At 50.5% G+C, this 25,768-nt stretch overlaps 1 protein-coding gene across 8 annotated transcripts in view; it reads right to left on the bottom strand.

The window, feature by feature from the left end:
* Window positions 1–2,520: 2,520 nt before the first annotated feature.
* TBC1D16 (TBC1 domain family member 16) overlaps window positions 2,521–25,768 on the bottom strand; it is a 30,447-nt gene continuing 7,199 nt past the window's right edge. For 4 of the 8 annotated variants that reach the window (XM_062624367.1, XM_062624368.1, XM_062624369.1 and 1 more), the window contains 10 exons: window positions 24,877–25,507; window positions 11,775–11,972; window positions 11,123–11,270; window positions 9,921–10,088; window positions 9,117–9,265; window positions 8,231–8,365; window positions 6,976–7,162; window positions 5,682–5,861; window positions 4,976–5,122; window positions 2,521–4,477 (listed from right to left, as the gene is read on the bottom strand). In XM_062624367.1, coding sequence (XP_062480351.1) covers window positions 4,232–4,477; window positions 4,976–5,122; window positions 5,682–5,861; window positions 6,976–7,162; window positions 8,231–8,365; window positions 9,117–9,265; window positions 9,921–10,088; window positions 11,123–11,270; window positions 11,775–11,972; window positions 24,877–25,507 — 2,189 coding nt within the window. In that variant the 3' untranslated portion in view covers window positions 2,521–4,231. Of the gene's footprint in view, window positions 4,478–4,975; window positions 5,123–5,681; window positions 5,862–6,975; window positions 7,163–8,230; window positions 8,366–9,116; window positions 9,266–9,920; window positions 10,089–11,122; window positions 11,271–11,774; window positions 11,973–15,704; window positions 15,727–24,876; window positions 25,508–25,768 lie in introns of those variants that run through there. The other 4 variants (XM_062624372.1, XM_062624371.1, XM_062624373.1 and 1 more) reach the window with 4 other exon arrangements.

The following is a 25,768-nucleotide window of genomic DNA, read 5'->3' as shown; positions in this document are numbered from 1 at the left end:
CAAGGCAAACACTGCCACTGGTTACAGGTCAAACGCTTTCAGACTGAAAGTTCTGGCCTCTATTGGAGCAGGGCCGCAGCAGCGGGGCAGGGGCCGGGAGCAGCGGTGATGGGCAGGGGCTGAGGGGCGTGGGCAGGCGACGAGCTTGGGAAAGAGCCTGATTTTTGGTTAGAAAACATCAGTCTGCAGAGGAGGGAGATGAACCAGGACGTCAGGCACCCGCGCTGAGGGATGTGGGACACGGTACAAAGCCCAGCGCGGCAGCAGGCATGGCCTGACGGAGGCCAGAGCTCAGCAATGGCACCCGGAGAGGTTCTGAAGCAGGAGAGCCCAGACCTTCACAGCAGAACTGGATTTCAAAGCCCCTTTTCAGCTCGAACTAAGAGAGAGTCGCAGTTCATAACCAGGAGAAGAGCCGAGCTCCGCTCGAAGAGCAGCGATTTGGGGTCCTCGGATGATGCTGGAGCTCTTGGCTGAGGCACAGACTGCAGGAAAATTGGTCACAAAAATACTTAAGGAGCAACCTGGGTCTGGAGCAGCTCCAGGGACAGGGAAAGGGGGGGACCCAGCAGCTTTTGGGCTGCCACTCAGTTTGGGGAAGGGCTGAGCACGCCCAGGATGGGCAGCACCAGCTCCCATGGGATCTCCGGTAGCCCTGTGGCAAGTGCAAGCCAGTGCCTCTGGCGCAGCTCCTATTGGCCTCTGCTTCTGTTCCCCCATTGCACATTGTGGTTCCGACTGCTTAAATGAGAGAAGTAAATGGGGAGCAGAGCCCTCCCCAAAGCAGCAGCACCAGCAGGGCAGGACCAGCGCCCTGCAGCAGGATGTGACCATGAACTGCAGCCGGCCAGACGGGTCCCTTTTCATGACCCAAGCAGAGGCATGGGGATTAAAGAGGCAGCCCACGGGGACAAGCCAAGCTGGGTTTTAAATTCTTTGGGGCTTGCAATAACTCAGGTGAGTCTCTTTGTTCTCGGGAGCTGTAATTGTTCATTGGCCAGGCAGCCCTGTCCAAACACAGCCCGAGCGGGCAGCGAGGCCGAGGCCGCTCAGCCGCCTCCTGGCTCCAGGCACAGCCGCAGACCTTCCCCAGTGCAGCAGCACGGGCGCATCCCTGCCCCGTGCCCGGCGCCGCGGCAGGGGCTCAGTGGGGCAGGACGCGGCAGGCCCAGCCCCGGGCTGGGTGCTCGCTGCGCTCTGCACGCAGCGGGCTCCCCGCCGCAGTGCTCTTCGCTGCCAGGATCAAAGCCTTGGTTGGCTCTCTGCTGCTCGCCCCGCTCCCCTTCCCCCCGGCAGCGGGAGGCAGAAGGATGCGTCAGCTCGAAGCGGAGTCTAAAGAGCCTTATGCTGACTATTTACCTTTGCAAGGGTCTATTTTTGGCTGCTCAGCTGCAGCTAATGCAATGAACAGGGCAGCGGCTGAGGAGAGAAGCCACATGAGGGTCATGGCTCCCGGGATTCACTTCACTCCTTTGTCAGGGACAGAAGCTTTGATTCTTTTCTGTTCCTTGCGTCCACTCCAAAGAGTCACAAAGGAGAAGGGGATCCTGGGGACAGGTCAAAAGGACCCCAGAAACCTGCTCTCCTGTCCAACACTTGACGTGTTGCCTTCCTTCACGGCAGAGGAATTCCACGGCTGCTGGTCCCAGTGGCACGCTGGAACCAGTGATGTGCTCCCACACAGCCGAGCACCACTTCAAACAGAAACCCCAACTTTTTCCACGTGCTGGAAAACTGCAGTGCAGAATCCTTAAACAAATCCTGAGCGATTTCCACATTGCTGAGTGTCATTTTAATAGTGGAAAAACAGTGCTCAACATTATCTCCTTCATCTCTTCCTATTGTCTCTGAGAGGCTGGGAACAAGGGCTGCAGCAAAACCAGCTCCAGATCTCCTGGTCAGTGTTTGGTGGTGTGTCACAGCCCACTGCAAGTGTCCGGTAAGCCCAGGCAGGGTCTGCCCACACCAGCCTCTCCTTGTGCAGCCCTCCCAGGGAGGCATCCGTCAGCTTTGGCGTGGCCATTGAGCCACAGCAGTGCGGTGGCCTCTTGGTGATGTCCATCTGGCATGGGGAGGCAAGGTGACAGCCAGTGGTACCCACATCCTGCTGTCCCCATGGGGAGCTGGTGCCTGCCCGCTGCCACCATGTTGCTCCATGGGAAGATGCTTCTGGTGCTTTCTGACTTGTGGTTTTCCTGACCTTAATTCAGCCACCACCACTTAAGACCTTGAATCTTGATGAATGCACTGAGCCACACAGCCCCAGGCTGGAAGGGCTTGGAGCAAGCTGCTCCAGTGGAAGGTGTCCCTGCCAGTGGCAGGGATTGGAGCTGGAGGAGCTTTAAGGGCCCTTCCAACCCAAACCAGTCTGGGATTCTATGAAATCAGCAGAGCCCGGGGAGAGCAGCACAGCCCCAGCACCCAATACATCTTGTAGAGCTGCAAAAGGAACCACTCAAGCAGCATCCAACCAAGTGTTGTCCCCCCGCTGTTAGGTAGAGAGCAGCCTGCACAGCAATGTACCACACAAACGCCTCTCACAGACCTTTATTTTCATATGATGGAACATCATAAAACTGAAAGAACCCCCCCCTTTGCAGCAAAGCAGCCACCAGCCCTTATATGAGGTGTCACCTCCTACAACCCCAGCACATCCTGCAGCCTCGGCACCTCTCGAGGCTGGGCCGTTCTGAACGTGTGCCATGCTGCAGCAGGTTTCACCACTGCTCTCCTCAAAGGGAAGGTTTTCACCCTCTGAATTAAAGGCACACAAATAGGAAGCCAAACTGTCCTGCCACACAACAGCCTGTCTTTGGCATGTGCCTGCACTGGGTCAAGTCATCTTCCCCTTGTGAACGCAGCATGCTCTTGGTTTCACAGAAAGCATCCCAGTTGGCAGCCTCTTTTGTGAGGGTGCAAGGCAACTAGGAAAGGCTGCAAGGCCTCATACACCATGCAGAGGGATGCAGCAAACCAGCACAGTCCACTCTCACCTCGTCTCCTTTTCATTCTTACAAGGAGACTGTTTCCCTGGCTCCGTTTGCACTGGCTCAGGATGCACCTCTGGATGTCACTGATGTCACTGGAGGACGTTTGGCACCACGGCTGTGCTCAAGGCCCCAGCTCCCCTTACAGGAGACAAGAGGAGAAACGTGCTGTCCTTTCAGAAACACTCAGGGAAACCTTTACCAGAGACAGAGCTCAGCAAAAACGAACCAAGTTTCATTTTCACTTTGGGCAGGGGAAGCGGGTGCATAAATGGCACCAAGTGAAGAGCCCAAAACCCACTTGGAGTGTATGCACTGCAGCCTATGGCAAGGACAGGTAAGGACAGTAAATACTCAGTAATCAGGAAGAGCCAAAGGAAACACAATGGGAAACACACTGGAAACAACAGACTTCCATAAGCAAGTGTTGAAAGTCTGTAGTTGTCAGCATAAAGAAACAGCTTTGCTGTAATGTCATGAAGAAGTAAACTCTGAAAGGTGTCCATGAAAACCCTGACTACAGAAAAGCAGTGCTGTAAGACGTGTGGCTGTACATGTCCTGTACAAATGGGAGATAAAACAATCACGCCAAGCAGAACACCATATAAAACAGGCAAGAGACAAGACCTTTAGGTGACCAGTTCTGCCCCGCCAACAAAGCAGACACCTCCCCTGCAATCCCAATAGTCTGCAGGTTTATTTTTGGCAGATTATAATTAAAATGGTCTTTATGGCTTTTGAGAGAAGCCACAAAGCTGCACGTTTTGGTTGAAGCAGAGCACGTGTATGTGGTGTGCTCTGGATGAAGGGACATCACAGAGGCCGGCCTCGCCGCCGCTCTGCTCCTTCCGCCTGACCCACAAACGCTGCTGGTTGCACTTGGCTCTCTTTCGTGTTCTCATTTCTCATCAGCAAGTAGCAAAGTTCTGGTTGTGAATCAGTCCAGTCCCAGAGGCAGGATAAAAACTCCTTGTTAAGAGCTAGAAAAAGCATGTTTCTAACAAAATCAAATCCAAACACGTGCAAACACTGTTCCTGGTTTGATGCATCTTGTTCAGCTTCCAGCGCCAGTGCACTGGGATTTGCTTCTCCTGTAGAGGGATTTAATTCCTTTTCCATTCTCCACCTTTCAGTGTTCTCAGGAGTCTCGACAAGACCCCCCTCCATTTTTGTCTTCGACATTTATTCCTATGCACATCCTTCCTGCCCTTCCCTCTTCCTCTGCACACCCTGTTCCTCCACAGCTATTTTCGGAAAGCAAAGACGTCCCGTGTTTTCAAGCTTCTCTTGCCTTCACTTCCTGGTTTGGGAGAAGACACTTCCACCAGTCCCCCATACGGGCAGCTCTCAGACTCGGGGTGATGGCCAGAGCACTCCACAGCAGGGATAAAGCCACTGTCCCACATTCCTGTCCCACACAGCTTGCATAGGTCATGCAGGCTGCAGGGGATGCGGGGCAGCAGGTGGAACTGGTAGAGCAGACTCCTTGCCTAGAAAGGAGAGACAAAGTCATTCCTCACCAGGGATGAAGGACAGCACAGGTACCCATGGCCTCGCATCCCATCCTCCTGTTTCGCTACCTTAGAAGACTCAAAGCTTCAGGAAAGGAGCATCCCTCCTGAACACAGACCTGAAGGTCACTGGGACACTGCCATGTCACAGTAGAAGCACATCCCATGGCCTGTGGTCACTCCCAGCCTGAGATAACTGGGGACCATGGCACAAAGATGAACAGCTCTGTCTGCTGTTTCCCTCAGCACATGCAAGGGTCATCCCAACCATCCTGTTACCACCCGAGCACTCCAGAACTACCTCTTATTTCTCCAGTCTTGTTTTCCAGCAAACAGCAGCATCCCACCCTCCCAGGCTGCAGACAAGCAGGGGAGACCGGAGATGAGAAAGATGTAGCATCAGTCCCTGATTTTCTCAATGCTCTGACTCATCTCTTGGACCCGAGACTCAGCCCACATCAGCACATAGGCATTTACCTTCCTGAGTACAAGTTCTCCATTCATGTGCATAGCCAGGTTGCTGAAATGCAGCAGCATCTGGTCAGTGGGCAGCTGTTGTTCAATCACATCGTCCCCATAAATCACCACAATGGCCACACAGATAAAGAGGTGGAAATAGTCTGTCTGCAATGAGAAACCAGGGGCTGAAGTACAGCAGGTGGAGGCAGAGTCTGGCTTAACCTCCCCCCTCTCCACAAGCATGTCCTGAGTGACACTTTTTTGCTCCTTCAGTTTTGCCTGGTGGTACAGAGAACATGAGTTACTGGTGAATTCTGAACCAGAGCTGAGTCAAAGTCTCCTCCCTTTCCAGCACAGCAGCAAGCTTTACACCACAGCTTTCAAAGCAGACTAGTGATGTTGGGGAAGGCATTTTCCAGCTGTGTAAGAGAAGTCTGAACTTCAGAAGCGAATGTGGAGAAAACAGAACACAACCAAACCAAACCAAACCAAACATCTCCTTTTCAAGCCCAGAATCCTGAAGTAGGAGAGGCAGGGCTCCATCCTGCTGCCACACAGATAAGCCTCTTTGCTGATTACAGACCCTCTGTAGCACCCACTTATTTTGGATGCTTTGCTACTAAGAACCTTTACCGCAACGTGCAGTGCTTGCTGAGCTGGTGAGGGCTCAGCAAAGGCCCTGCTGCTGCCCTGTTTGCCCTGTGCCCATCACCAGGTGTCTTACCTGGTAGTGAGCCCAGCACGCTTCCCACATGCGCAGCGCCTCCGCATCTGGAAATTCCCGTTTGAAGCAGAGCAGGATCCAGCGGTGACAGAAGAGCATCTGCAGCCCATCCTCTCCCAAGGACCAAAGGTGCTGGTAGAACCGCGGGTGCATGAGGCGCAGCAGCTCTCGCAGGTACATCTGCAACAGATGCGCTGAGCACAGGGACCTGCACCCTCCGGCACCACCCCAAGGAGCTCCCCCTCTGTGTGCCAGCCCTGGGCTCCCGCAGAGCTGGCCACAGTCCTCTCACAGCCTGTTTCTTACAGCACAGCCAGCAGCATTATTGGATCTATCATTAAAGGCCAGAGCTTGCAGGGCACAGCAGCTATTTCACAAGGAAGGATGGAGGGTGAAAAGAAAACCCCCTGACAGGCACATTGTGAAAAGAAAGAAGGGGAGAGATTCAGGCTGGGGAAAGCAGCTAAAAACCAGAGAAAAGAAAGGGCACAGCTATCTCTGGCAGTATTTCATTTCAATAGAGGCTGAGCAATATGGAAGTGATTTTGGAAAGCCTGACTATACAGGCCCACTACAGTGCATAAATCTGTGCAATAACCAACTGCTCCGCACCAGCAGCCTCCCAGGGGGGTTCCACCACAAATTTACCACTTTAAATTGGTGCCATCATGATCTAGGCAGGATTGTTCAGATTTAGAACGGCTTTTTCAGGATTTTAACCAGAAAACAATTGACATTCATGTTAGAATCTAAAAAGTTGCTATTTTTTAACAGGATCACCTTATTTTAAGGAGCTCTCTCAGATATACCAGGCTTTTCTTTTGGACACAATTTAAAAAAAATCTGTTTAAAATGTTAAAACCTCAAAAAAAACCCAAGCAAAACCAACCCCACAGAGGAGAGGGCTGCAGCTCAATCAGTTCCTCCGCCTCATTCACACCGAATGCCCCAGAATCAGGACAAAAATGAACCTGTGAGACTGCACTGCCTGAAGGCAGTACAAAGAGAAAGCAAGCAGCATCCTGAGCACATTTGATCATAAAAGATTCCTTGAATCAGCAGCCTTTAGCATAGCCAAGGTAACCTCTCAGATGGTTTATTGGCTATAACTGCCTCAGGAGTGCCCTGATCCCCCAGGATCAATTTTATCCATCAGGTATTTTGTGCTTTGGAGCCTGATTTGGCATGCTGGAACCCAACAGCCCAGGCAACTGCTGTATGGCATCCTTCTAACTTGACTGGGGAGAGGAGAAGCTAAAGACAGGGCTGAAGGGAGCTAAGCATTCAGCCTCACCAGCTGCTTCTCCATGTCCTCATCCCGGGGTGAGCTGATGAAGATTGTGTTCTGCATCAGTCCTACAAAGCACCAGAAAGTATCCGACTCATCTAGAACCTCTGCCAGGAGTGGGGCAACCAGGTCAGACATCCCCTGGGAGTAGCCAATTGTTGGGTTAAATACTGCATAGTTCAGCAAGATCCTCCTGGAGAACAGATGCAAAGGGAGAGGTGAGACACGAGAGCACAGGGCCCTTTCCCTTCTACCACACAGGCTGAGACAGGCAAGGTGCAAAAGAGCAACAGATCACTCCTGCCATCTGAAACATTAACCTCCGGTTGCACCCGGAGGCTTGTGAACTCCTGAGCAGCTCTGCAGCATGCTGCACCCCACAGAACTGCATTCCCTAAAGGACTGTACCTAGAAGCATGCACTAACTAGCACAGATACACTAATACTATACCTAACTCTCTTTAGGATTACAACATTTTGCATCAATCAAAGAGGCTCCCGGATGGACATGAAGAGCTCTGGACAGCACACAGCAGCATAAGACAACTGATCTGAACAGAACTCTTTAGGGTTCTGTTTTCCAGCCCACTGGGAGCAGTGCAGTAGGAACAAGCAACACAGAACATCTCAGGTACAAGACACACAACCCTACTTTAACACATAGAGATATACCCTGCTGCAAACATCAGTCCAGTGAAATAAATGCGGGGAGAAGGTTTTGCATACACAGACACCAAAAAAAAGAAGAAAAGTAGAGTGAAAAAAGCCTAAGAGGACAGAAATGAAAGACCCAAGGGAAAGGAAAGATGGTACCTACACACCTATGGGGCTCCAAGCCATACTGTCAGATGAATTCCAGCTGTTTTGTAGGCACACATTCACAAGTGACACAGCCATGAAGCAGATTGTTGTGCTCATCCTCCACCCCATCAGGAGAACCACAGACCCAGGCAACTGCCCACAGCCCTGCTGCAGAATCCATGACCCTCCCACAGCCACAGAAGGCTCATATCTCTTCCATGCTTGTGTGTGCAGGGAAGCCAGGTGATGGGAACAGGGTTATTATATCAAGAAGTACATGGCTAAAGCAGCAGTGGAAGCACTGGAGAAGAAGTCCTCGTGTTTGCACCACTTGGTACCAGTTACCATACACGTGGTGCTCTTCAGCCCTCCCAAGGCAGTTGACCAGAGCCAAGCTTACTGAGATTTCTATGCACCCAGCAGGACACGTTGCTTGGGACACTGGAATCAGACACCTCACCTCATAGTTTCCACATTTGGGTTGTTCTCCCCTCGAAAGAACTGGTTGCTGCGGTCAGTCCTCACCACGTCTTTATCCACTGTGAACTGTACTTTACGCCAGAAGTCCTTCTGCTCCTCTGCAGTCATGGAGAGCCTGGAAATTGAGCAGCGACAGCACTATGTTGCCAAGAGAGGGATATGGTTGAAACAAGGAACAAAAAGCCTTATTTCAGCTTTAGATTGCAGAGAAGAACTCTTCCTGTTCAGAGTTTTCTCATCCCCTGGAAAACAGACAAGCAGGTCTGTCCAGAACAGCAGTGTCTGTCCAGTGGATCACCAGAAGGAGCCTCTTGGGCTATAAATGGGATGACATGGTGGGTTTTCTGTGATAAACTCCACTTCAGAAGCAGCTGAACTCTCCTTTGCACTGCTCCTTGTGGCTGGCACACCAGAACTAACCACTCTGTTTTGATTGTCTCCTAATTAATAAAACTGCTGTCCCTCTCCGGCTTAAATGTACCCACAACTGGGTTACAACATGCAGTTCTTGCAGTAATAACTTCTTTGAATTAGATATCCTTTTTTTCTTCCCTATTTTTATTTACAGATATATTTATAAAGAACTGTAAGTTTCCATTTCCACCTTCAGTGCATGCTAAGCTCGTAGTCTTGCCTATGAGATAAGCTTCCCTGCGTGGCACTGATGAGTATTAGCTGGTATTAGCTCCAGACCCTCAAGAGTTCAGCTGTGCCCATACACCTCCCTTACCACCCCTCTCACTTCTCTACTCCAATCAGCTTCTGCTGAGGAGGAGGAGGCAGAGACTCCGTACGTCAGCAGCAGTATCACTGCGACGTCAGGCCTGAGCAGGGATGAGCAGGGGAGGATGAAGCTGGTCTGTTACCTTTTCTCCTGGATCTCAAAGTATTCTTTCCTCTTCTGCAGTCTCAGTGCCTCCCTCTCTTCAGAGGTGGACTCGTAGCTGTAGTAGTGCAGCAGGAAGGGCCACACTTCCCCACGGATAGAAATATCAATCCCACCAAAGAAAATGGCCTGGAAGAAAGAGCAAAAGTTATGACTGGTACAGTTTTAACACTCCCCAAAACAGCAACAAGAAACTGCCTGCCACTATGCTTTGGTGGCTTTGCAGTTCTTTCCTGACAAGTGACGCCTTGATTCAAGCTCCTGCAATTTGCACATGTTTAGAGGGAAAGTGCTGGCCTTCTATTCCCAGACCAGACACAAATCGGGCTCATTTCAATGTCAATAACCCCCCCTGGAGAGGCTCTATGATTAACGTGTCGTTCTCATGTCACGGCTTAATCCCCAATCTTAGAGACACTGCATTTCACTGCAAACTTCTCTCTCAGGACCTGCACCCAGTGCTCCCCCTGCACTATTTCATACAGCAGTCTCCATTTTTCTCTCTTTGATTTGTTCACACTGCGTTTTGCAAACACGTCTGGCTCTGGACACTTCGGTTTACTCACTTCAAGCGGCAGCAGAAGCTGGGCAGGGAGATTCTCTACCATCCAGACTCACCTCCAGTCACCAGAAGACTTCCAGCCAAGCACTACACACCAGTCTTTACACCCTAACACCCAGTTCTTGCCCCCACCATGGAAGCAAACTTTTGCAGCTTCCACCTGGGGACTTGCACTCCCTGGCAGTAGCAAAAGGCTCAAACCAGCAGCACGCAGCCCCTCACCTTCTGCAGCTTGTACTCCTCTTCCACCTGTCCGGATTCATTCAGGTGATGGAGCCAGGCAGACACATCAAGGCGCTTGTAGGCGTTCTCCTCCGGGTGGGTTTCCGAGGAGGGCAGCTTGGGGCGGCGGATGGAGAACTGCATACACGTCCTCTCGTCTGTAAGCTGCTGAATGGGGGCAAAGACAGCAGAACACTGGAGGCAGGAGCCAGGGGTAGCAGCAGAGTGTGAAACCCAGCAATTTTCAGAGCAGGAAAACCTTTTTGCGTGGTTCCCGCAGGATTAAGCACTGAGGCACCGCACTCGGGGAGGGGTTTTTAGACTCCAACCATTACAATAGCGAGAGTGATTAGAATAATTAAAAACCTGAGAGCCACAAACCAGCTTCATCCTGGAAAAAAATTGTTTCCATTCCTCCCCCAGTCTTATCCCTGACCTGAAACTGAATTAATGCTGCTTACAGCAAAACTTCACCCTGCCAGGAATGCCTGCAATAAATTACATATGATTGGCCATATACAAAGGGATTGCTGTTAGGCAAGCAGGGAACTGCACTGCCAGGCTCTCTGAGGGCACTCATGATCCCAGTGCAAGACTGCAGCTGACATTTAATTTAAAAATCAAAGGTTGTTCAATGCAAAAAGTGAGCCCATGCGACCATAATAAGAAAAGCAGCAGGGGGCTCTGTGGGAAGGATGGAAATTTAAAAATCACTGTTTCTAATAAGCACATACAGTATCTTAAACAGATAATTAAAGAGCTCTTATCACATTTGTATGTAGATTGAACAAAATATGGCAAGATGCCTTGTCAAAACATTTCCCAAGCAGTGTGCTATGGTGCACAAAATGGATGAAAGACTCTTGACAGGATTTCAGACCTACCACTGCAGATCCCCCCCTTCACACACCTGAAGCCCCGAGCTGACCTGTTGGGTCTAGCAAATACCTACCTATGCAGGTCCCTGGATTGTCTTCCCCCACATTCCACAGCCAAAACGGGAATGGATGGCGACAAGCAAGTACAAGAGAGACCACACGTCCCACCCACAGCTCCAACCTAAACGTGCAATGCATTGTATCTATCTGCTTGACTTGGTGACATGAACTCATTGCTCCACTTCTCTAACACGCTTCCCTGCTTAAAAACCTGTGAAACACCTGCTGGAAACCCTCGTTGTGCCATGAACCTTGCTCAGGTACCTGGTCCTTGAGGTGGGTCTCTGTGCAGTACTTCCATTGCTGAAACACCTCGGACAGCTTATCCAGGCCACCATGGTGAAAATGGAAGATCTTGTACTGGCTCTCCCTGCTCGCAACAACCAGCTGTCCACAGGTACACGCCTCATCGCTGTGGGACGAAACAACGGGGAGAAGAACCTGCATTTATTGCCCAGGACAGCAAGGGGCCTGGTGGGAAGGGGAACACCAGATGAGAGGGAGTGGAAAGCAAATTACAAGGAAGTGTAGCCCCAAGTTATCCCTTATAACAGGGCACAGAGGTAATTTTATACTCTGGGACTTGATGATCCTTATGGGCCCCTTCCAACTTGAGATATTCCATGACTGCATGTCATGGCCATAGTGACTATTTTCCCCAAGAAGCTCCACTCCTGGTAACAGTATTTTTTTGCCATTATCTGAAATGTTTTTGGTAGGACAGGCAAGAGCAACCTTTACCTTACTAGGCAAAAAAATCCTTTAGGCCCTATAACTGTAATTCAAAGGCTCTCCTTGGGAAGGCTGACAACCAGGAACAGTCTTCCAAGGAGGATGGCAGAAGCCATCTGCCCCCAAGAGCCCAGCATGCACTGATCAAGAGCACACAGAACTGCCACACAGAGGAACACATTACCTGAAGAAGAGGCGAAGGGATCTCATTTGTCCCAGGTCCACTCTGAAGACACCACAGACCTGCTCGAGGGCAAATACTTTCTGCTGTTCATCCCATCTGGTGCTCTGTGTCTGCCCGTTATTGTCCTGGAACTGGGCACTGGTGTCGAGGCTGGAGGCAGAGCTGGTGGAGCAGGTCAAGTGATTGTCACATGTGTCCCTGCAGACAGGAGCATGGAGGGAGAAACCCCACAAGACATCAGCCAAGAGGACTACAGTTACATGCAATAACCACAGATGTTCCACGTTAGAGATCTTTCGTCAGAGCTCTGGAACTGGAATTCAGTGCAGGTCTATGGAGTCAAGAACTGACAGCCCACACAAGAGATGATATTATTTTAATGTGAATTAGTTCCCTACCATCCCTAAAAACGATCCTGTTTTGGGTCTGTTCATAAATTGCACACAGACCCAGGGAGAGCCAAAACCAAACTGACTTTTGAGGAGGCAAAATGAAGAAGCCCAGCATGGGAAGAGCCGGGCTCCTCCAAGGAATAGCCTGTCCCTGCTCCTTGGCACAGCACAAGGACCAGTTTGGGGAGCCGGTACAACGGCACTTGCCTGCTTTCCAGCCACGCCACAGAGCTCTGAGCTGCAGGATCCCTTCAAAGTGACCTGACGAACCTGGAATCCTGTGTATGAACTTCAGGCAAATGGTTTCCATTGCAAAAGTGAAACTTTGGAGAGTTAAGGAGTGGGAAATCACACAGGAGCTCTTTAGCTCACCACAGAGAAAGTGAAGCCGACTGCTCGCAACACACTAGGAGCTCACTGCACCCCACATAGCCATCCTTAAGGGTAAAAAGAGTTTAGATTTAAAGCCCCACAAACCCACCACCAACCCTGATCCCCAAAGAAAAATATCACTGCTTTGAGAATTAAGTGAATCTGAAACTGTGACCCCTTGATTCTTAAAAAGGCCAATACATGTGAACAATCTCAGCACAAGCTCTGAATGGGTTCCGCTGTGAAATCAGGGTTTGCAAAACAAGGCAAGTAGCAGGTATAAAGACAGCCCCCTGCAATGCCACTTTATGCAATGTTTTCTAATCCGCTTATCTAACAATGTAGGCACTGAACGCTGAAAATCACACACTCAGCATGCATCTGCAGCACACCACATCAGTATGCTCTCCAAGCCTGGCTACAGTGCCTCTTCCACAGGGACGAGCCTCATTTGTAGCATCCACCCATGGTTCAGGTCACTGCATTCCAATGGACAGGTCTCCGGACATCCCAGTTAGTTGTGGGTTAAATTTTTATCCATGCCCCTGTGTGCTGCCCTGTTCAAACGTGTGACTCAAAACCTCAGTGCCCACACGCAGGGGAAATAAATCCTCAGGCCCCCTCCTCTAGTTCTGCAGCATTATGCAGATGAGACCAAGCCTGGGTTACCCTCAGCTAAAAGAGCAGCTCCACTACTCTGTTCATAAAGTTTTGCTGCTTCAGGTTGCTGAAAGAAAGCATCAAAGCAAAACCTGCATTCAAGCCATTCGGAAGGTGAGGTCCTAGATGGGGCATGGCCATATCTCCATGTGAGCAGGCTCACACAACATACCCAGAATCACTCAGTGAGGAATGATAGCAGTTTTTTTAGGTTGGACACTGGGATACTTCCAGGCTCAAGCTTGGCTATACACCATCACCTGGGGATTTTTCCATTAGAATTGTATCGGCCTTTGTGAAAACCCTAGAATCACAGATCCACAGAACACCAGGTTGGAAGGGACTTCAACCTTGAATCTGGTCCAGCCTCTCTAGGCAAATCGAGCATTACTTTCTGATAAAGCTGCAAAATACACTTTCCAAAACATTCAGCACCTCATGCTAACACCAAAGTAACAGGAGTCCTGGTACGAGACACTTGTGCTGGGCTGCTCGCTACAAGCAGCTGGTATTTATGGAGCAACACTTCACAACAGCCACAGCTGGTTCCACAGGATTTTCCTGGAAGAGGTGACTCAAACCAGCTCGAAGACTAAGCAGAGGCAACACATTTTCTAAAGCTCTTGCAAAGATGAACTGGTCAGGATGACAAAGGGCTGCAAGCCAGGTTGGCTCCGAGGATTATTGTCCTGCGGTTCCCTCATCCCAGAGGCCAATGTGCCTGTTCTTCAAGAGCATCATCTGGAACAACCAGCAGCAGAGAGATACTGCCAAGAAACAAGAGTTCCAGTACAGCTGGGCTGGCTCGCTCTGATCCCGGGAATTGTGTAGCTGCTATTGCCAGCTGCAGTTCCTTCTGCTCCACAACCAAAATCTGCTTCAGGTACAAGCAGCTACCCGGGCACGTGGGGGTTGGAGCACCCAGCCACAAATGTGCAGTGTGGTATATCCTGGAAATGCTTCTTCCAGACAGATGTTTGCAGCTCACATTCAGCCACTGGTTACAAGCTTGCACATGATCCCAACACACACGGAAGCGATGTGAGGCAACATGTGTAAGTGGATTTACCCTTTCTGGACAGCAGAAAGCCAGCAAGTGAAAGCACAGAGCCTCGGAGTGTGCAGCCCAGGAAATTCCAGGGCTATCAGTGATGTAGAAACTGAAATCTGAAAGAGACATCTGTGCACCCTGTGCCCTTTGGGAGGCCGATGGACATGTGCATTCACACATACTGCAGATGCAGAGTCCAACCTTATGCACTGGTGCAGACTGTGGAAGTTAAGGAAAAAACCTTACTGCTTAAAATTACTTTTCCCTGTCTATATTGATTGGGAAAAAATAAAGAAAATGATCTGCTGGACTTCTGTTTAAAATCATCTTAATATTGAGATCATTCTGTAAGTAAGAACAATTAGTGTGATCAATGCTAACAGTGTGGATGTGGGGAGTCCCTTAACCAGGCACACACGATACACAGATGCAAGGGAAGAATTCGTTGTTTGTCAGACTATTCAATCTGTTAGATGAGGAATTTGTATCAGAGTGCCCTGCAAAAGCAGGGAGCTGGCACTGCAAGGAAAATAGCTGGAGGAACATTCCAGAGAGATTTGGGTTGTAGGACCCAGGAAAAACAGAGCAGCAGTTAAGATACAGCACTGCTCAAAGGATAAGAGAACAAGTGCAATGGTCCTTGGGAATAAAGGTCCTGATCTTAAAGGTCTTTCCCAACTTCAATGATTCTGTGATTCTATGATTCCGCTCAAGCCTTTTCCCCCACCCAAGTCCCCTTACTCTTTTGTCTCAAAATACATCTCATTTCTGCTGCTGCGCAAGACCACTCAGCAATCAACTACAGCCATCAACCATATCTGCATCCCCCCAGCTTCGCAGCCCCTGTGAAAGCAAGTGCTTGTGTCAAGACCCACTGTCGTCCCACCACACGCTGATCCAAGGGGGTCAGCCGCTCTGCAAAGGAGACCTCTGATATTCAGCAATGGGACCCAACTTACTGTGTGGTCAAAGCGTTTGCACACACCTGGAGCATAAAGAGAGACAAACCCCATTATTATTTGTGCTACAGAGCCAGGGCAGAGACCTGAACCGACTGCATGGCAAGACTGTTTCAGCAACACAGACCTAAGAACTCATTTTACAACACGATGTGACAAATGTAATTATAAGAGGGAAAGGGGCTGAAGATTACAGCTGTGGTGTGGCAGTTACCTAAGCTGTCAGGGTGCACCACCCAAATCCCAGAGAGCCTCTTGCAAGAGCCAAACCCTCCTCCTTGGCTCTCCACCACCATGGTACCAAAGCATGCCTTCACTAATAACAGCTCTCCTTACAGCCCGAGCTGCTCCTGCATGCTGGCTGCTGAAGCATCATTTAAAGACAATAGGTATCATCATAATGTATGAGGATCCATGTAATGGGAATTACATGCCCCTTTTCCTCCCCAGGGGTTAGCATTTCTCTGTTTCTCCACTATTCCCCACAGGCACTGACCTTCCAGGTCTTTCTTCTTTCCAGCAAGGTAAAATAGTAGCGGCTGCATCAGCTGCCTGAAACGCCTAAGACAGGTACCTTCAAAGGAATAATCCATCAATAAAAGTTCAAAGCTATCCTGAAATGCCCAAAAAATTAGTGCAATGACTGTACAAAGTCAGGGAATATAGGGAAGCTGGAACCCAAATCTATTGTTCTGGTAAAACAGTGCCCCTGACGATATACATGTATTATGAATTGTGAAACATGCTGGGTGAAGAATTGTGTCAAATTCTCCCTGTGGCTGGAAATGTTTGGAACCTGAAGTTTAAATACTGAACAGCCCAAACAGAACCCATCTCCACTGACATCAGTGAATAGGGGAAAAGGTGCGGGATAATCTGGACAGAAGCCTGACCAGAATTGCTGAAATTGAATGTCAAACATCCTCCCACGGAAGCGTGTCCATAGGTGGGCAAACACAGGGAAACACATCCAACAATTCTTCCTATTTGTGGGGGAAACCTGGGGAAAACTGCCCAGGATGTCACAGTACAAAGTACACGAATGTCAACGTGGACTTTCCAGAAGCTCGTTCCACAGCTTCCCATTGATCTGTTTGCTTTCAAAACATAAATTTCCTCACGTTGAACTGCACTAAATGCTATTTAGTAGCTAATTAACTTTCTGTGCTGAAAACCTCCTGTAATTGCACTTCTTTCACCTTTTTTAGCCTGTGTCCTCCAGGGAACCCAAGCTGTCCTATGGCATTTGTTCTGCTCATTTCTATCTCAGAGGCACAAGTTCCTTCCCGACACCAGACTGCCAATCACGGCTCCAGAGGTCACTGGAGACCAAATTAGGAGCACTCTGCCCCTGACAAACTTGCTTTGCTTAGCTCACCGTAAAGGGAAAATAAAAGGTTATGAAAAATAATTGTATCCTTTCATGCTGGGCACCAGGAAGCAGATTCAGCAGCGCTTCTAGAAGTCAGCGTATTGTCGTTAGTCACTCTCATATTGTTAATGTCATTAATGCTATTCAAAGAACACGCTGGTTACATCTTAAAGATGCTGGAATCCCTCCCCTGGTGAGCAAAGGCGCAGGAGGTGGTTTGTGGTTACCACCTTGCCGGCACTCACTGCGGGGCCAGCAGCAACTCCTACATCCCCCTCTGACCTTGGGCCGGAACAGCAAGCTCATGATCGGGGACAGAGCTTTGAATGAGCATCAACTCTGCGACCACGAGCCTGGGAAATAAAACATTTTAACAGGATGAAACCAGGGACTCAAGGAAAGCCGATTACAGCGCTGCCTTCCGATGGGCGGGATCCGTCTGTCCTTGGGAAATAAAGATCAAAACAATTTGTTATGCTTTACATGGCTATCGCAATCCATGCTCACAGCACCCTGCCTGCCTTCCCAGAGCACACACACCACCCCCAGCGCAGGCAGGACCCCGCGTCCACCTCTATGGCAGTTCATCACCCCAAAGCTCGGGGGACAAAAGCAACCTGTGTGGTGCCCGGGGTGAGCCACCTCCGCAGCTGGGTGCTGCCTCCCTGCCCGCTGCTGAGCGAGAAGCCTCACTACACTGCGGGCTTTGTGGCTCCTAACTCCTTCCTCCAAGTCCTCGTGGCCTAAAGGGAAGCCAAGAGATTTTAGCCAGCAAGAGGGGGGCACTAAGAAAAGCAGCCCTGCTTACCTCCAAAGGGTTCCCCCAACTGCTGTGTGTTAAACCAGAGGAAAACAAAATAAACCAGTAATTCTTGAGTCATTTACTTTGACTGTAAATGGGAAGGAGAAAAAGAAACATCATCAGAAGTTTGTATTGAATTAAGGCGTGTTTCACCCTTCCACCCAATCAAAGTCAGGAATGTGATTCACACCTCCAGCTAAAAGACACTCAAGGTGTTTTCTGCAGGTGAGACTCCAGGCAGGCGGAGGTTCCCCAAGTAAAACCCAGGCGAGGCTTTTCCCTGTGACTTCTTCTTGCACTGAGGTAGCAGGGGCAGAATTAGCAGTTTGATGCTTATGACTAAAATACACCTTTGGCTCCCGAGGAGCCAAACACAACAAATCACTTGGAACCGAGCGTATGCTGCTCGAGGATGCAAATGTTACCTTCGTTCTAAGGAAGGAAAACATTCCCGCTGCTGAATGGTGGGTTCCCACAATCCAGACAGGGAAGGGGCACCTCCTGCCTGCCTGCAGCTCATTAATAAATCAGTCGAGAGGCAACACTTAAAAACCCCAGCTCCTTCGATGGAAAAAGTGATTTCTCAGCAAAGCCCCCAAAAGAATGTTTGCTTTTCAGCCCACTCCAGCCTGGCAGAGGGGACCTTTCTTGCCGGTGTTTATTTGAGTTGGAAAATCAATGGATTATTTTGCTTTTTCTCTTTCAGTTCTCTCCATGCAAAAATAAAACTCCACACTAATTATGCTAATTCCAATCAAGGCTCAAGCCCGGGCCCCGGGAAGCCCTCAGCATTACCTTTGTTCCTGGATCCCGGGCTCTAAGCACTGAACCGGGCCTTTTGGGGGGACTTTTGCTGCGAGCTGCGGTGAACCCATCCCCGGCGCTGACCCATCCCCAGCGCCAGCACCACCCAGGGAGGGTTTCACTGTTTCCACCACACAATGCGGATTTCCCAAGGGAAGAGCTTTCTTCAAGTAGCAGAAAAGGGAGAGGAAAAAGGCGAGCTGACTAAAAGCATGTTTCAGAGTTATTGTAAATGCTTAATGCTCTTATAATTGCGAGGACCCAGCCGAGCCGACAAAGACTATGCAGATTTATTTGCATATACAGTTGTACTTCAGAGGGGACATGCTCTTTATTTTGATCCAGTTAACGCAATTCTTCCCTCACAAAGCTGTGGATACCTGCCAGCGCCATTTATCTCCACTCTCAATTAGGATTTCTGGGCGTTGCAGCCATATAAATAAGGAACAGAAGAAACGCAAGAATATCCTGGGAAAAGGCGTTTTATTGCAATGCCTCCCGCAGAAAACGGCCACGGTGGCAGATTCCTGCTCCTGCAGCTCAGCCAGCCCATGGTGCCGACCTCCCAGCCACGCCTGGGGGTCAGGGGATCACAGGATCCCAGATTGGTTTGGGTTGGAAAAGACCTCAAAGCTCCTCCAGCTCCAACCCCTGCCACTGGCAGGGACCCCTTCCATAGAGCAGCTTGCTCCAAGCCCCTGTGTCCAACCTGGCCTTGAGCACTGCCAGGGATGGGGCAGCCACAGCTTCTCTGGGCACCCTGTGCCAGCGCCTCAGCACCCTCACAGGGAAGAGCTTCTGCCTAAGAGCTCATCTCAGTCTCCCCTGGCAGGTTAAAGCCATTCCCCTTGGCCTGTCCCTACAGGCCCTTGTCCCAAGCCCCTCTCCAGGTTTCCTGCAGCCCCTTCAGGCACTGGAGCTGCTCTCAGCGCTCCCCTTCAGGAGCCTTCTCTTCTCCAGGCTGCACAACCCCGGGGGTACCGGGGACGGGGCGGGGGGGGCAGAGCGGCCCCCGGCACCGGCGAGCGCCGGGCTGCGCCTCTGGGCAGAGCCCGCCCCCTGGCGGCCACGCCGCGCCCGCCGCCCGCCCCGGCACCCAGGGCCCCTGGAACAGGCCCGGCCACGGGCACGACCCCACGGCCCGGCCGCTCCTTCCCGCAGGCGTCAAGCGCTTCCCCTCCTCCTCAGCCACCCCTCACAGCCCTGGCACCCCAAAACCCTGCGGGGCAAAGCGGTTCCTCCGTCCCCCCACACCGCTCCTGCCTGCGTGGCCATAGGGTCTCTTTTCCAGGCATCACCTGCTCTCATTCCCACTGTTCCTCCCCAGAAACCCCAAATACAGCTTCCCGATCCCGCCAGCGGCAGTTCCCAATCGCGAGTTTGCTGTCACTATTTCCTTCCACAGAAATCTGGCGTTGAACCAAAGGAGGCAAAACCCAAACCTGCTGTAATTAATGCTCTTGCTGTTCAAATATTGATGTAAAGCCAGATCAAGCTGAGAGCCTCGGCAAGCTCCGGGTCTGCCAGCCTCCTCAGCTCTGCTGCCGTAACGACTCCTAACTGATTACACAGCAATGCCACGGTCATCCCGGTGCCCAGCTCCCTGCAAACCACCCGAGAGCACTGCCTTGGATGAGGTTCACACCAGCCCTATGGCTCAGAAAGGGAAGAGGGACCATCTTTGTGATGGAAGAAGGATTTGGGGATGTTTTTTTCCTAGGCCTGAATTTGGGTGCAAATGGTATGAGGTGCTTTGGTGTCTTACACTGTGATCACACTTGTTCAGGCCATGTCCTGGGGAACTGGAGCCTGACCCAGGAGCAGCAGAACCCTGTGGACTCATCCCCAAGGCTGGAATCATCAAAAGTAAGATGCTGCAAGAAGTGTGTGCCCAATTCCCCTGGTTCTGAGAATATAATCACCCCTGTTACAACAGCAATGATTCCCCAGCCTGCCGGTGGCTCCAGAGCTCCTGCCAGTTCACACTAATTTCAGCTCATTTCCCCTATAATTTTCCCTCCTGTTTATCCTGCAGAGGGCTGAGCAGCACTGAGCCCTTCAGGTGAGCTGCCAAAACAACATGATGCAACTCCACACACTGTTACCACTGCTCCCACCGGCACTGCCACCCTCCGCAGCGCTGAGCCTCCGCTCCCTCCCGAGGAGGTGATTTACTCATCAGCTCCCTGGGAAGAGGCTTAACAACAGGATGTGCAACACAGCTGTAAAAATTGCATCAACTGCAGCACCAGAGCAGTTCCCCCCTGTGCTGTGTGGTTCGCCTGGGCCGCCTGCGCTAGCTGGGTCAGGTGAATTCACCTCTGCTGGAGAACACCAGAACTGGGGCTTTGTTTAGCTCCTGTGGAAACCTGTCACTATTTTTATTACTGGCAGCTAAAATCACCACCTTCTTATGGAAGAAGGCTCCTTCTCCATTGGTACCCGTGACCACATCACTCACATCACTTCTGCCTGTCCTTTAAGGCTGTGGAAGTGTGAGCTGTGTCTATTCCACCACCTGCAGGACCCTTCACAGAGCTCCAGCCTCTGGCCGATGTTGCCCCAAGCTCTGCTCATGTGATTGCCCCACTGAGGCGTCTCCAAATTCTCACTGCACCAACCAACATCTCAACCTAATGCTAGCGAAGGAACCAACGCCAGCATTTATTTGTCCTCTTCAGCATTTTTGCATGGTGCTCATCAGATAATAGCAATCACAGTTGACTACTGAAGCAAAAAGCCTTTAGCAGCCTGACCGCTCACTGCCAGGGGAAGCTCCTGTCAACCAGGCACAGCACAGAAAACACCAAACCCCCAAACAAACCCCACTTACAGAGCACTAAGTGCTTCTGCAGCAACTGGTATAGATCTGATGTCATGGTCAGTTAAAATAACTTGAGGCAATGGTTGAAAGACATTATATTGGTGTCAGATACTATTTGGTTGCCAGGATATAACAAAAGGCTTCTAGTTTCACTTTACTGATGGGGAAAATGGAAGCTGAGTAATTGAACAGGGCGGCAGCAAGCCAAAGCTGAGTGTAGAACACAGCTCTCCTCAAGTAGTGCCCTTCAGACCACATGGCAAATGTTTCCTGAGAGTCAGCAAACAATGGTGACAGGGGAGAAAGGGAACAGAATGGAATGATTTTATTTCTAGCATCCCTCCTTTCCTGCAGGAATAGTCAATAATAAAGCCACCACCAGTCCAGGGATTTCACATATTAGCTACCTCCCTGCAGGAACCATGTATCACAAGCACAAAGGGACCCCCAAAGTTAAGAAGGCCACAAACCCCAAGAGAGTAAAGCCACCTCTCCATGCGAGAGGAGTGCACTATGCAGAAGTGCTGGGCTCATCTAAAAAGAAAAACAAGAATGTGTATGCTGGTGATGGGACACTCCCATAGCTCCTAGCCTGAGGACTTGTGTAAATGGGAGGAAAGCATCGGTCGCTGCATGGGATCCCTGGCAGGCTGTCAGCTGAGAAGCAAAGAGGGAAAAAAAAAAACCAAAACAATGGATATGTTTTTATTTCCTTATGTTCTACCAGGCAAGTTGTTAACTCACAATGACTGACTCGCTGCACAACTCAAACACTGCCGCCTACCTCCCTGCCCCTGCACGCCGCTCTGTTGTCGGCTCCCTTCTGCCCCACAGTCAGGTCACCTCGGAGCACCCCTGGCAGTGCTCAAGGCCAGGTTGGATGGGGCTTGGAGCAAGCTGCTCTAGTGGAAGGTGTCCCTGCCCGTGGCAGGGGGTTGGAGCTGGATGAGCTTTAAGGTCCCTTCCAACCCAAGCCTGTCTGGGATTCCATGATGCTCCAAGAGGCATAAGGGACCTGTGACTCCTGGTTATGTGGATATTTTGGTAAGCAGCTTGCTGAGCCCCTGATCTCATCTGATCCAAGTCCATTCGTGCATCCTAATTCTTCTACAGTGTCACATTTTTCTGTTTCTGATACCTGCTTGCACAGAAAGACTGGACTGAAACACCCAGCAATGCTCTGCTTCAGCTCCTGAAGCAATCCCAGGGGAAAGCAGAGCTCTCTTCACATCAACTCCCCGATGCAGAGGGGAATAACCAGAAACATTTGTTCCTCTTTGCAGGGAGGAGATGGTGACCGGGAGGTAGGGAGGGAAAAATGTTCAAACCATCTGCCAGCAGCACAAACTTTGTTCACACTCCAGTTCTGGCTCAGATGGGAAGCAGCCAGCAGAAGGAAAAAAAAACCCTTAAGAAACAAGGAAGCTGTTCTCACGCTGCAGTGACTTCTGAACCGGCATTCTCCCACCCCCAACACACCGGGATGAACGTAGGGAATAAGGGAACGCCTTATGGGACTTCTGCAAAGTATTGTATGCAAAATCTCCTACTCAGAGAGCTGGTAAGATCCTGCAGATGCCAAGCAAGGGGGCTCTGTAGGGAAGAACAGACTGGCATAAAGCACGGCCACGCTGGACAAAAGCCGTTCAAGTCTGAAGTCCCAAACAATGAAAGGTCTGTTTTATTAATCTGCTGCAAATGATGAGTGCTGCACACGCTGTGTGAGGCTTCCAGCCTGGTGCTGCGGGAGGGAAAAGGAAAACGGAGAAAAATAGGAAAAGGGGGGGGAAGGGAAAGGGGAAAATCTCGCAGGAGCAAGAGCTGTTTCCCAGCCAGGCGGCAGCAAAGCCGGCAGAAGGCTCGCCCGAGCCAGGCTGCAGGGATTCAGAGCAGGGGGTGAGGATGCAAGAGCAATGTTCCCTTCCTCTCCTGACACCGCCGCAGCTCAGAGCATCAGCGCTGCACAACAGTTACACCACAAGGCTCCTCAGCTGCCTGCCGTGCCCGGAGCCCTGCGCCCGCAGCCGCTCACACCTCGCACTGCACATGGGCCAAGGGCTGGCATTTCCCCCGGATCAGTTCAACCTCCTGGTTTCCAGCAGGAATAGGATGTTGTTTGAAATGTGTCCTGCACTATTCCCACTCCTAACTGCTAAAGCCAGGATAATGCCTCGGGGTGTGCAGTGAGCAGGGCCATAGCTTCCACACACACACAATAAGGGACAGGAACATTTGCCCTTCAAGAATCTTATTTGGAACTCAGAAGCATTGTAATTGTACTTTATCTAGCAAAATATGCTTAATCCCCCCCCCGCCAAACTTTTTTCAGAGTAACAGAGACAGGTCAAACACAAACTGTTATGGAAACAAGATTACCAAAGAGACGCTTTGGGTGCAGAGGATTTGGGGGCTTTCTGGTTTTTAGCTCAATGCTGAGAAGTTTCTAACGCAACATGACACTCTCTAAAGGTGTGTGTGACTGAAGTTTCAAGCCCTAAGCAGTAGCCCAGTGCTAGAACACAATCTGAATGGGACAAAAAGCCTGGAAACCAGCAAAATCAAGCCAGTTCTTAGTAGTGGTATTTAAACATTCAAAGGCCTCTCTAAAATTCTTTTCAAGGGTGTTCTGTGACATCTATGTAGTTTCCAAAGTCTTTTACATTGAATACTTGTCAGGCATGATTTAGAAAGCTGAGAGAGATGCCGTCAAATTGACCTTGTTCAACACAAATTGGAAACGAAAACATGACAAGATGGGATGGGCTGGAATGGGATGGGCTGGCCGAGGTGCTGCTCAAACCACTGCCCACCCAGCTGCTGCAGAGCTCAAGCCAGAAACCCCTGTGGTTCGTGGTTAATTAGAAGCATACTGGTAAGACATGTATCAGTGTAAAGCTGATCCAAAGTCTGACGTCACTGCTCTGAAGTGGTTTAAAATACCCAGAGAGAGATGAACCAATTTGAATACTTCCTTCACAAACCCTGTTCTTACCAGCATTATCTGGGCTTGAATTAGCCATAAAATAAGGGGGCAAAACCTCTTCAGAGGTCAAGTCTTCATGTAGCTGTACATTGCTGACACACAAAGGAGAGCTTGCTTTTCCTAGTTTCAGGTGTAGTTTCAAAGTTGAGCCTTAAAATCAGCCCCATGGTGCTTCATGAACACAGCACACGCATCCTCCCCAAGATGGAAATGAGGGATACACAGCACAGAGCAGAAAGCCAGAAACATTGTGTGTCAGTAGAGGGAGTTATACAGGCATCCTACTCTTCATTATTCCTCTGCCAGGGTGCCCTCTTTCTCCTAGGTGAAGGTTGCTGCAGATGCTGTTGAGAAGCATTGCCATTTGGATATAGCAGCACTGACTAAAACATCCAGGATAGACATGCAAGAATTAATATTTGTGTGTCATAAGTGGAACCACGCTCTGAACACCAGCAAAAACAGTCCCACAAACAGGCTTCATGTCAACACAGTGCCTTGCAGTGAGGCAGCCATGGCTCAGAGGCAGTCAGGTTGACACTTTGATGTGGTTCTCCACAAGCAGTAACTTGCATCTCTCCTCAGAGAGCCAATTAGACCAACAAAGGACCTTTTTAATTTAGTGATGGTGCTCAAAGGGCTCAAGACAGTTCACCTGTAAGACTGTACATGCACAGCCCTGAATATTCAGGGCCAGGGTTCACTGAGCAGAAGCAGGACTGGCTGTCAAACAATTCCCTGTGAATTATACAGGTGTCTGAAGCGAGACAGGATTTTCAGCTCAGTGCCACTCTGAAGCTTCTCAGTTTCCTTCAGCACCTCCAAGCTCAGCTACCAGCACCCCAGCTATTCACCCAGAAACTAGAGAAAAAGATGCACTCACCTGCTTTCATTATCCAGGAACACGGAACTACTGCTTTTCCCGAGGGCTTCACTGATGGGAGAGAGGCAAAAGGGGGAAGAGAAGGCATCAGAATCAGAGTCAAAAGTACTGTCCCTGCTCACGTCATCAGCAGACAGCTCCAGGGAGCCCTCGTCCTCCCCTGGCTCTGGCCTGCAGTCCAGGCCTTCCTCTGTCCCCTCCACTGACAGCTCCGACCTGTTCTGCTCCTCCTGAGAGCTGATTGTCAAGAGGATTCCTGAGTCACTGCGTGCAGGCTGGGGGGACCGGTGGGTGCCATCACTTGCGGGGCAGCACTGCGGGAGCTTCTCCCCTTCCGAAGAGGGGGAGCTGATGTAAGCCACGTCTTTCACAAGCTGTGACACAGTCAGGATGTCTTCTCCTCTCAGGACCATGGCCCCTCTCTGCTCGGTGGGGGAAGGCTGCCGGACAGTGCCGAAGCCCGCAGCGTGGCGGCCGCGCTTGCGGGGGGCTTTGCGCACAGGGGAGCTCTCGGGGGTGATGTAGCGCAGCGCTTCCTCATCCTGCCGCTGGATGCGGGAGTTGGGCACCCAGGCAAGGATCAGCGTGGTTCCCAGGAGCTCATCCTTCTCCATGTACAAGCACAAGTAGCCTTCAAGAGAGCAAAGAAACCATCGGTTATGATGCAGATTTAGTCTAAGGAAACTCCATAAACTTGAAATTTGCTCTTCCCCATCTCCCCTCACTTCACCACCATTACACAAGGGCAAAACAAACCCTTTCATTAACCAGGACAGAATTCTGCCAAATGAACTGCAGTGTGCTCAGCATTACTCAGTATTTACAAATAATTTCAAGTCTCCATATGGCTTTTGAACAGTCTAAATTCCCTCTGGCCTAAGTGGACAGAGAA

The sequence above is a fragment of the Pezoporus occidentalis genome, unplaced genomic scaffold (assembly GCF_034315485.1).
Source record: "Pezoporus occidentalis ecotype Australia unplaced genomic scaffold, CSIRO_AGI_Poc_V1 ctg266, whole genome shotgun sequence".
Lineage (NCBI taxonomy): Eukaryota > Metazoa > Chordata > Aves > Psittaciformes > Psittacidae > Pezoporus > Pezoporus occidentalis.
This window is presented reverse-complemented; position numbering and strand designations above follow the sequence as displayed.